This window comes from Callospermophilus lateralis, chromosome 12 (genome assembly GCF_048772815.1).
Source record: "Callospermophilus lateralis isolate mCalLat2 chromosome 12, mCalLat2.hap1, whole genome shotgun sequence".
NCBI lineage: Eukaryota > Metazoa > Chordata > Mammalia > Rodentia > Sciuridae > Callospermophilus > Callospermophilus lateralis.
In genome coordinates this window covers 70,165,279-70,177,632 of record NC_135316.1, presented here as the reverse complement: position 1 = coordinate 70,177,632, position 12,354 = coordinate 70,165,279, and the positions used below count along the sequence as shown (strand labels likewise).

Sequence of the window (12,354 nt, the reverse complement as noted above, 5' to 3'; positions counted from 1 at the left end):
GAACCAATTACCTTGTGAGAGCCACTTCCCCCAAGCCCTCACCTCAGAAGCCACACCTTCCAGGGAGTAGGGAAGAGAGATTCAAGTTGTAATTATCAATCCCACCATTCAATTTGCACCCCACTGCCCTGGAGGCTTTGAGCAGCTCTCCTGGCCCAGAGAGCCACCCGCGCAGCTGACCTTGAAGAACAAAGACGTTTGCTATCTCTGGTAGGCTCTAACTGACTCGCTTGGGGAGGCCTCTCTTCTGCCTTGACCAGCGATTGTAAACCATAGGCCATTCCAGAAACAGGCGATGGATGACAAAACTGGTGGAAGACAGATACATTTTGTGAGAGTTCCAAGAAAAAAAAAAAATCATCTCCCTTTAGTTCCTCCCACCGCCTTCCAAGCCCTCTGAGGGGCTGGCCTCGACTCTCTGTGTGCTCTCTAACTCCCCTTCTGCCCTCCTTCATGTTCGGCTCCAGGCAGACTGTGCTTTTTGTGGCAGTCGGCCTGTGAGTCTAACCACTCACCCCAGGGCCTTGCCCAGTCATCTGCCTACTCCCTGCCTGACTTCATCTGGGACTCCCCCAAACATCACTTGATCGAACTGACATTCACTGGACACAAGAAACACACACACCTGCTTCCTTAAGTCAGCCACGGACACTGACCTTTATATTCCTATTTTGTGAGTACTTCCAAGTTGAACTTTAGGTAATTTAATGGATTTATTTAGTCTCATGGATGACTTAGGCATGTTTTTTAAAGGACAAGGGTAAATGTCATAAATCCATTTCTTTCCTATTTTGCTTTCCATTCCAATGACCTTCCTTTCGATGTGCCTTCCAAACTGAAAGCCTTGGATGAATGGGCCAGCATCATAGATGAGGCTGTGGACAAGGAACTTAAGAACTACAGCGACAATGTAAGTTGGGTGAAGATTTGAGAGCACCTTCCTCCAAATATCAAAACAGGTGACACTCACAGGCTAGGCACATCCTCTGCATGGCTGCCCCAGCCTCTGAAAGAGCAGGGCCCATTTAGGAGCCTTCCAGAATGTTCCATGAGACAAAGGGACTGAACAAGAGAGCTCCCCTTGCCAGCACCTTCACATCACAGGGCCTTGACACTAGGGGACGTTAGTTAGACAGGGATGTCGCACTACCAGATTTGTGTTTATTTTTTTTGCTTTGGTATTTTGATTCAGCCTAGCATTTGAATCTCAAATCAACTGTGCATTTTTTTTTAAATATTGAAATGGTAAAGAAGCTGTTAAATAAGTGTTTTCAAGTCCCTACCTCCCAGAAATAGCTACTGTGTTTTGCTCTTCATGTAGCCGTCTGGAAATTTAATGCACATAAACAATATAAATCATACATATCCATAAATTAGATGGTAATATACATTCTATCCTATAGCTTGCTTTTCCCTTCATTCCATTTTTAGAAATCTGTGGTGTTCCATTATATCTTACACCAAAATTTAACCGGCACCCTACCAATAGATGTTTATTTCCAGTATATGTACATGTGTGCAGATACATATGTAGAGAGGGAGAAGAAATAAATTAAATATATATGTTATTACCTGTGCAAGAATATCTAAAGAACAAATCCCTTGTAGCTGAATGCCAAATCCAGTGTTACCTGCATCCTTAACTCGAATGGCACTGACAATTTCTGCCCGTATGCATTGGGCCACTTTCCTTTCCCCAAGAGGCCACCACCCTCACCCACCAGGGAGCACCATTTGGTCCATCGGACAGGGTGAAAATAATGCCTCCTTGTTGCCTGGGCCTATCTTTCAATACAAAAGGTGCAGGGCATGTTCACATTTGTCGGTCACATTGTGTCCCTTTCTGTGAAACGGCCAGCTTGTGTGTTTTGTCCCCTCTTCTATTGTGTTACTTCTTTCTCGCTTCTTCTGATTTGTAAAAACTCTTTATATATTGAAGAGCTTAAACCTTTTTTTTTTTTTTGGCATCTAGGTTGTAAACATTTTTTTTTCAGTTTTTTGTTCCAAATTTCTTCATGGTATTTTCCATGACACGGTCAATTTTCATGTTTAAGAAGGTTCATGGAACAGTTTTTTTTTTTTTTTCCTCTTATGACTACTGGGTATTGTTTTAGATTTAGAAAAGTCTTTTGGCTCTCAAAAAAATTATAATTTATTTTTCTAGCTCTCTAAGAGATCTTTAATATATATATAATTTGAAATGCATTTGGGGAAAACAGCATGGCATAGGGGAGCTGGCCGAAGTTCCCAAGAGTATTAATCGAGTTCCTTCACGACTGACAGGATCAATTTTGCATTTTTAAAGGGCCACTCTGGTGGCTCTGGTGGGAGAGTGAAGACAGGAAGAAGAGTGGTTCTACAATATCAGTACACATGAACAAAGGATAAAATCTGGTTGCTTAGGGCTATGTCCAATCACCTGCTGGGACCTAGGACATACTTATCCTCTGTGGCCTGGGAAGCTGAAGAGGAGAAGAAGGGCTGGCATATATGTTGGGTAGAGTAGAAAGCTCCATTTGGGCACAAGTACCTGTAATACATCCAAATGACGTCGAGTTGAAAACCAGGAACAGTCCATCTAAATTCTAGGAGAAGGTTCTTGGCTAAAGGCTTCGATTTGGAATCTGTATTAGTTTGCTAAGGCCACAGTAAAAAGTGTCACAAATGAAGTGGCTTAAACAACAGAAGCATATTGACTCCCAATTCTGGAGACTAAAAAACCCCAAATCAGGACACTGGCAGGCTTGGTTCCCCCTGAGGACTGTGTGGGAAGAATCTGGTCCACACTTCCCTCCTTGGCTTGTAGGCGACATCTTCCCCCACCTCGTATCGCTTCCTGTTGTCTCACCTCTATGTGTGTCTCTGTGTCCAAATTTCCCATTGTTATAAGGACACTAGTCATACAGGATGAGGGATCACCCCAATGGCACCATTTTAATTTGGCAACCTCTGTGAAGACCCTATGTCCAAACAAGGTCACTGTCTAAGTTACAAAGAATAGAACTTCAATATACGAATCTGTGGGAGAGGGATACAATTCAGTCCACAACAGAATTCTTAGCATATAGTTGCAGCCTGGGAAATAGAGGTGATTATAGGGCATAATTATTATTGTTATTTTTTTTTTTACTATCACAGATAGACAGTACCTCCTTTCCCCAAACACATAAAAACATGCCAATGTTAGTTTGTTTTCCTAGTGAGCCTATGAGCTTTTGGTCAGCATTTAGAAGGGCTTTTAATAAGTGAAGTGGAATCCAGGGGAAAAAAGGGGTGAGGGGGGATGGTACCACATATGTTTCTTATCTAAATTCTATGGACGGTGACTGAGCCCCTATGGTTAGAGTATAAAAGCCAGTCATGGATGGAGACCAGTTATGAAGCACATTGCAAAAGTCTGGACATGAGCCACGCTGCTCTAGAGTCAATGTGACAAAACTTGGCACCAAGTTGGGGGATTCTTTCCTCTCTGATTTCTGTACCATTCAAGGTTTGGGGCATGGACACCAGCATTATCACCCAACATAATGTATTAGTGAGTTCCACATCACTGTAACAAAATACCTGATACTGGCTACTTGTAAAGTAAAGACTTTATTTGGGCTCACAGTTCTGGAGCTTTATGTCCAAGATCAGGCAACCCCCATGGCAAGGGCAGCACGCCATGGGCCTCTGGCAAGGGCAGCACGCCATGGCAGGAGCCTATGTCAGAGCAAGCAGTCACATCTTGAGCCAGGAAGCAGAACAAGGGAGAAGAGAAAACAGATACACACAATCCCTAGAAGGTGCTCCTCTAGTAACCCAAGCAATTCCCACGAAGCCCCACCTTTTGCAGGTTCTGCCATTTCCTAATAATGTACCCTGAGACCACGCCCTTAACAGATGGGCCTTTGGTAGACATTCAATATCCAAACCATAGCAGTCCATAACATGCCTTAGCGACACAATACTTCTCCAAACAACTTGGTAGGCAACAAGTAGAACCAGAGCAAGAGAGGAAGAACGGAATGAATGCCACTTGGTCCCTGCAAGGCTTATTTTTGTGAACATACAAGTTCACACAAGTTCAAACTGCAAGGACCCATCTATGGGTCAGTCATGATAAGAAGCACAGACCTGAGACGGAGGATCAAATTTACACAGTACAAAGGCAAGTCCTTTGTAAAGCCCTTACCTGGGAAGAATCTTTCAATGCAGAGCTGTCCAGTACAATGATGCTCTACTGCTCCACGGCTTCCCTCAAAGACTTCAGCCTTGATATTGAATAAACAAGCCACCACCCCGCGGAGATTGGCCATTTGGGGATCAGAGAACCCGCTACACTCTTAAAATGTGAAATCACTTTTACATTTTATAGCCATTTTCAGAATTGAAAAAAAGAGGCTATTGTATCTCAAAAGAGTTCTTGAGATACTGATATTACAAACAATTCGTAAGGCAATCGGGTGGGGGGACAAGAAGAGAATATAATGAATTCTATAAAAGAATTCTTGCTAGCCACCCTACTGCTCCCCCACTTTGTGTCTTTTGAATCACATGTTGAAATGTCACCTGGCACGTTTGGGAGTCCAAAGAAGGGATTAACTAATGAATCATTAATTCTCATTTTCTGGGGGTTTCATTTGTGATCCTTTTTTTAGTTTTTTAGAAGATCCTATCAGGCAGTATTTAAGAGACTTGTCAGAGAAATGTATGCTGCCAATGAACTGGACGAGGATCTTAACATCCCCCTGACTCTGATGATGGAGACTGAAAACAGGAGGAAGCTGGGGATGCTGTGAGTGACTGGAGAGGTGGGATTCGTGGTCTGTGGGTTTGGGGAGACAGGAGGTGACAGCAGGCAAAGTTGTAAATGGAACCACCAGGGGAGAGAGCAGAGCCTGGCAAGTCCCCTTGCAGGGAAAGCAGGCCCAGGCCAGGCCCTGATACCCAGGGGTCCGACAGACACAGCGATCATCCAGCTGCCAGACCAAAGTGAAAACCCAAGAGCAAGGAAATCACAAACATGGGAGGCACGAGAGAGGATCAAACCAGGGGCAGGGGTTGGAAATCCAGAGCAAGAAGGGTCATTTAAGGAAAATGAACTTGAACAAGAGTCTAGGGAATGAGGCTCAGATTCCTTTTAAAAGAGGGGGAAAGAGTTGTCAAGATGCTGAGCATCTTCCCCAACAAATTCCCTGGCTTCATCCTAGGCTGGCCGATGCTTTTCTTTGCTTTCTCAAGGAGGGAAAGCTATGAGCATCACTGAACTGGGGGTCACACCAGAGCCTCAGACCATGACATGGGGAATGAGAGGGTTATTGCAAACCCATTGCTGGCACCAGCTCTTTCTTGCTGGCAAGGCTCCAGTTCCCAAATATTCCAGAATCTCATGTATACATCTAGCCTATGATACGATGTGTCCTCTCAGCATAGACACCTGGGTTTACTCTTATCCACTGTCAAATATCTGGAGGAGCAAGGGGTGTGTGTGTGTGTGTGTGTGTGTGTGTGGCGGTGGGTAATGGGGACGGAGGACCCATGGGTTTGTGGCTGACTCTCCAGCAGTGGTACCAAACACAGGCTGTGGAAACAAGTCCCCTCCATAATCACTGTAGCAAGTTCCATCATTGACCAATCAGGAAGAAATTGACTGCCAGCAACTTCCGTTTGGGGCTCAGTAGTCACGGGCAACAGAACCTCAAGGCTTCTCCAGAAAAGGGGAAGGCAGAGGAACAGAGCAAAACACAAAGATCTCCCAAGAGCGAAACAGAAAGCTCTTCCAAGCTCTCAGATCAGCAAAAGCAAATACCAGACAGCATCTGGGTAAATCATCCTGCCGCCTCAGTTCCGTCTCTTCCCCTTTCTTCCCACTGTAGCCTATAACAGAAGCTCATTTCAACCTGACTGTACGCAACGAGTATTTCCCCTGGGCTATGGGGATACGGTCGTGTGTACCTCACAGCCTCACATTTTGGGGGATTCCACTTACTTGCAAAAGACCAAGGGAGGCACATCCAGCCATTACGGAAAGGGCCTTGGAGCCTCTGGCTGGATCCCTCCACTAGAGTTTAACACTTGTCTGCATTTGGCATCCTGCTCACAGGCTTCCACCTCGCCACACTCTGTGGTCCTTATTCTTTCCACAGGTGCCCGTTGGCAGCGATTGCTTTGATTCCGATTAGAGAGCTTACGAGTCAAACCAATAACATTCTGTACAAATGGGCCACCAAGATGTCATTCTTTGTTCCCCCACTGCTGCTTGTGCATAAATAGTAACCCTCTGCTCTCTGCTAGGTGACACAGTGTGGCCCTGGCCCTCCAAGGGTGTTTGCTCACTGAGGTTGCTCTGGGTTTAATTTTCATTTCTCTTCAGGGATTAAAACCTGCCAGGTCAATGGCCTCCTTTTCAGTTCCATTTAAGCTTGGGGACCTCACTCTTTCTGACACCTTTCCTTTCAAACGAACTCAGATCTGAGAACCAGGAAACCCAGCTGCCCTGGAGACCACCCTTACTTGGGGGCCCTTTTTTAAAAATATATATATAATTTTATTTAGAGACAGAGTCTTGCTAAGTTGCTTTGGGCCTCACTAAGTCGCTGAGGCTGGCTTTCAACTTGCGATCCTCCTGCCTCTGCCTCCCCAGCTGGGCCACCATGCTCAGCTTCAAGATAATTCTTGTTGAATTCTTTTTCAAGGGTTTGGGGGTCAGCCCATGTGCCCAGGATGAAAATCAGTAAGCCACCAGGCGGGAAGAACAGCACGGAGGCCAAAGGCCAACCTTTTCTTCCTGAACATGGGCTGGAAGGAATGCTGGGTCAGACAGCAGAGGCTCCACTTCCCCCACCCCCACCCACCCTGATATAAAAGATTCCTCAGGCTCTAGCCCCGCCGCCCGGCTCTGCGCATCATGACATGTAAGCATACATTCAGTCACGGTTTTCAAAGAGGATTCATGTTCCTTTTAGGTTGAAGGCAAATTTTGAAGCATTGGAAGACCCAATCCTATGGCTTATGAAGAGACATGAAGGTAAGCACCAGACTACCAGTCTCTCCCCATGTCTAGTCTCTGACCAGCTAGTTGCCTTGTCAAGGAGGCAGAAATGCTTGTTTACTCAAGTACCTACTGGGTTAGCAAAGTCCGAGCTGCAGGGAACAAAATATCAAGCAAGGTAGACACAGTCTAGGACCGGTGGACCGCCTGATCCCTTGGAGGAAGGGGACAGACAAGCAAGTGGGGAATATAATGGTTAAGTCCTATGATGGGTAGGGATGCTATGAAGCACAGGGAGGGGCATCTAACCCAGATTTGGGGGAAAGGGTCTCCACTTGTGGGACCCAGCTATTAAGACAAGGCTGATCATGGAGGTTACCAGGTTTGTGGGTTGAATCATGCAAAGTTTGGGTCAGACTGCTTAACTGAGGAACCTCAAACCACAATAGGGAGTATCTTTCAGGAAACCAGAGAAAGCTAACCCAGAAAGGGTGGGGGTACCCATGAGAGACAGCCGTTCAGCCACGATCCTCTTTCCCCCTGAGTCATGTCACACCCTCAGATTCCCTCTCAAGAGAGCGCTCTATCCCCTAATAGTAGCATGGGTCCCAAATCTTAAGGAATAACGCCCTGTGGGCTAAGTACTTGCATATGCAATGTCTGATTCAAAGTCATCTTCATAACCACGTGAAGAAGGATTAAGAAACTAAGGCTCAGAGAGATTAAGAACACCAGTCATTGAATGGAAAAGCCACACTGATTTTTTTCACTATTTCTCAGGCCAAACCTAGGACTCATCTCCTGGGCACGCTCAGGTCAGTGTGTCTAGAGAAGAAAAAGGGATGGGAACTGTCTAAGCCTAAGTCTCATGTCCTCATTGGAGTTAGAGGGTAGGGAAAAGGAGAAATTGTCACCTCCAGTTACTGAGGTGAGAGGACCTGCTCCCCACCAAGGTTCACACAATGGGGTACCCCCAAAATAAGGACAGGAGTTCACCTTCTCTGTCGCCAGGAACATAGAAAGTGTCTATTACACTTACTGTTTTACATTTGTCTGCTACTTACCTTTCTTTTACCCTGTGGCTGTAGATACTTATGTGTTTATTTTCTTGGTACCTTAGCAAGGCATACAATAGGCACTCAATCAATGTTTCTTGAATGGATGCATGCATGCAAGAATTTTTGCTCCTTTGAGGGAATAAAAGCCTTTCAGGATAATCTACTCTGCCATGTCCAGAGAAGGGCTTCCAGTTGGAGAATGAAATTTGATATAATACAAGTGACCGGATTCCTCCTGACATCATCTCCGCCCACTCCCTGCTTGTTCCGATAACTGACCCCTAAGAGATGTGAGCTTCTTACACAGAAATGTAATATTTGTGATTGTGTTAGCTTTTCATCATTGTGACCAAAAGACCTGACAGGAACAACCTAGAGGAGGAAAAGTTGATTTTGGCTCAGAGCTTCAGAGGCTCAGTCCACAGATGGTCAACTCCATTACTCTGGGCCTGAGGTGAGGCAGGACCTCATGGAGGAAAGGCTTGGTGTAGAGGAAAGCTATCCAGCTCTCGGCATCAAGGAAGCGAGAGCGAGGTGCTAGGGACAAAATATCAACCCCCAAGTGACCTACTTGCTCCAGCCACACCCCACCGACCTTCAGTTACCACCCAGTATAGTAGTCCTTGCAAATTTTTAATCCATCAAGTGAATGAATCCACTGATCAGGTGACAGCTTTGATAACCTAATCTGAATGCTCCTCTTTGAAAACTCCTGTATCGTTTCACACAGGAGCTTTGGGGGACACCTTAGATCGAAACCAGAACACTAGTTGATAAAAGACATCCACTCCAGGCTCCTGTTGTAGCTCGTCCCCAAGAAGCTAGAGAACTAGCTGCCCTTGAGAGGCAAACTCACTCACTGCCAGGGTCCAGCCTGGGTTTTTTTGTTTGTTGGGTTAGGGTTTTGTTTTTTTTTTTTTTTTTGTACTGGGGATTGAACCCAGGGGTACTTAAACACTGAGCCACATCCCCAGCCCTTTTTTATATTTTGTTTAGAGACAGGGTCTCACTGATTTGCTCAGGGTCTTGCTGCTGAGGTTGTCTTTGAACTCACGATCCCCCTGCCTCAGCCTCCTGAGCTGCTGGGATTACAGGTGCACACCACCATGCCCACCTACTCTTTATTGTTAGCACACAGCCCAGGACTCTGAACACTTGAATTGCCAAACCAGGGCCAACTTCCCACGCAGTTGGGCGGGGCTCTGCACAGAGAGGGACCCTATGCTTCGGTTAAAGCTTTCCTGTCACTGTCCTGAAATTCTTAATAATTTTAGAAAAGGATCCTGCATCTCCATTTCACTCTGGGATTCTCGGTTGATACGGTCTTTCCTGTTCAGAACCATCTGGTCTGGAGTAATCTTGAAAACTCTCATCGGGCCTCTATGGCCTCCAAGAAAATGTCCCTATTCCTCATGGGACTTGCAAAGCTCTCAGCTTTTCCTCCCAGTCATACTGTTGTTGTTGCTGTTTTCCTCATTTACCAAATGGGCCTAGTGTCTCTTGCCACAGGGACTTTGTTCTTGCTGCTCTTTCTGCATAGAATGCTCCTGATCCTGATATTGTATGGCTCTGTCCCTCTCTTCAGAGGGAATGTTACCTTCTCAGAAGTGCTTTCCTTGGCTACCTTTGACCAACCAGTACTCACCTGGTGGCATGTACCCTGGTCCCAGCTACTCAAGAAGGATCACTTGAGTTCAGGAATTTGAGGCCAGCCTGCTCAACATCCCACCTCAAAAAAAAAGAAAAAAAATTATAAACCAGTGTGTTCACACACACACAAACAATATACATGCACACCATCACTTTCCATCCTGCTTGCCCTATTTCTTCTTAGCACTAGTAACCACCTGGCACATTACACTATTATCTGTTCACTTATTTAGCATCAGTCTCCCCTGAGATAGCAGGGACTCTAGCATGCTTGATACCCAGGGCAGCTCTGGGCGCACAGGTACACAATAAGCATGTATTAATGAACCCATGATCTAACCCTGTTTGCCTCTAGAATTGTCTGTCACCACTAGTTCTTTCTCCTTGGAGCCTTAGACCACACCGTGCTAATGCTAGGACACCCTCTTGACTGCTGGACACTTACCTTCCACCAAAATTTGCTTCAGTTTCAAAGCCTGGTTAAGTTCCCTCCTGGGTGTTCTCATGGCACCCTGTGGTGGGACACCCAGGGCTCTCTTCACTGGCTCCCAAACCCAGTTGCCAAGACAGTCATGCTCCTCCCTCCCACCCAGAGCATCCCAGCCTTGACGGCAGAGAGAAGCTCTTCTCCCCAGCCCCCTTCACTGCAGCTCCTGTAGCACATTCAACACCCTCCAGAAGGCACTTGGAGCAGAGCTTCACTTGTCCTTACTAGTTTAGTTCCAAAATTCAATTGTTGTAAAAATGGATAAATATAAAAATGGACTTTTTGCTATGAAAACTAGTTGATGCATGCTTTTTAAAAAGCTCAATAAGAAAATACTTTTTTAAAAAATTATTTGGGGTTAGTTGTGAACCAAATGTACATAAAAAAAATGGGTAATGTGTAGAAATTTTTTTTTTTTAAGATTGTACCATTCTGCACTCAGTCTGTTAGAAACTGCCAAACCTGAAGGTGATCAGTAGTAAACTATGGGTGTGGTTTGAGCACAAATGATTACAGAGCCCCAGGGATCAGATCTCAAAGGAAAGACTTTGCTCTACATTTTAAATGACATATTCTTATACATTTAGGCTTTAGGTTAAAGCAACATGTTTAAGGTGTGTTTCCCTTTCGTGTTGACCCTCCCTTTAGCCTGTTTTTTCATTTAGCAGCCACCACCTTTGTCTGAGAACATGTCAGTCACTGTCCCATACTTTGCATATGGCTGTCTCCCACTCTAGTGCCCATGTCTGGACTGGGGGGTCTTCACCATCGTGTCTATTATTCTGCCCTTGACTGCTACACATGAAGCCCTTAGAAATATGTGTTCCGTGAATGATTGAAAAAAAAACAGAGAGAGCTGGAATTTCAGCCCCAGCCTTGCGAGCTTCAGAAACCTTGCTCTTCCTAGGACCTGGCCTCCTTCCTTATTTGGACAATGGCTGAATCTCCAAACCCTGAAACCCTCCCTGGCACGTTGAGAGGGTCATCTCCATTTCCTTTCTCTTTCCTACAAAAATCTTACTCAATCCAGTCGCTGGACTGAATGCAAACATCATTCACTCACTGAATGGCAGGTCTAAAGTCGTTTGAGACTCTCACATTTCATCTCCCGAGTATGATGGAGCCTGAGCCAGAAGGCAAGAAACGGGTTGGTGGTAAGAAGAAAGTGGAACTAGATACAGAATGGATACAGGAGATGAAGGTAAAGATGGCCTGGTGTTGAAGCGCTCACTTTGGGTACTTGTTGTTGGGTTTGTTTGTTGTTTTTTTTTGGGGGGGGGGGTGCTGGTTTGGGGGTTTGGGTTTTTTGGCTCAGATGAGGCACACACACCATCAGAGCTGGCAGCACCACACACAACATGAACACAAACAAGAAAAAATGTGGATACTACCTGGAGGTTCACCAGACTGGTAGTGTTATTGGCAGCTCCAACAGGGTTTTTATTAGGATTTATTGAGATTCTTTGGCCTGCTGGGCCTGTAATGGACAATTGGATGTAAAGGAGGAGAATAAAGAAAATATATGATATAGGTCCCTCTCCTAAATAAATTAGAATCTATATCAAAAATCAATTACACAGTGAATGGATACATCCATACAGTGGAATATTATTCAACACTAAAAAGAAATGATCTATAAAGCTATGAAAAGACACAGACGAAACTTAAATGCATAACACTATGTTAAAGAAACTAACCTACAAAGGCTACAACTGTATGATCCCAACTCTATGACAGTCTACAAAAAGTGAATAATCAGGGACAGTACAAATATCAGTGGCTTCTATGTGTTAGGCAGAATGAAAAGAGAAATAATCAGAGAGAAAGGACTTTTAAGACAGTGAAACTATTCTGTAGGAGACTACTACAATGGCAGGTGCATGTCATTACACATCTGTCCAAACCTACAGAATGTATGACACTAAGTGAAGCCTGATGTAAGCTAAGGCCTTGGAATTAGAGAAATGCAAATCAAAACTACTCTAAGATATCATCTCACTCCAGTCAGAATGGCAGCTATTATGAAGACTAACAGCAATAAGTTGGCGAGGATGTGGGGGGAAAGGTACACTCAGGTACATTGCTGGTGGGACTGTGTGAATTGGTGCAGCCAATGTGGAAAGCAGTATGGAGATTCCTTGGAAATCTGGGAGTGGAACCACCATTTGACCCAGCTATCCCTCTCC

At 45.1% G+C, this 12,354-nt stretch overlaps 1 protein-coding gene across 1 annotated transcript in view; it reads left to right on the top strand.

Moving 5' to 3' along the window:
• Erich6b (glutamate rich 6B) overlaps nucleotides 1-12,354 on the top strand; it is a 42,993-nt gene that overhangs the window by 18,818 nt on the left and 11,821 nt on the right. The window contains exons 5-8 of the mRNA XM_076872216.1: nucleotides 843-910; nucleotides 4,641-4,777; nucleotides 6,948-7,009; nucleotides 11,242-11,369. Of these exons, the coding sequence (XP_076728331.1) occupies nucleotides 843-910; nucleotides 4,641-4,777; nucleotides 6,948-7,009; nucleotides 11,242-11,369 (395 nt within the window). The remainder of the gene's footprint in view (nucleotides 1-842; nucleotides 911-4,640; nucleotides 4,778-6,947; nucleotides 7,010-11,241; nucleotides 11,370-12,354) is intronic.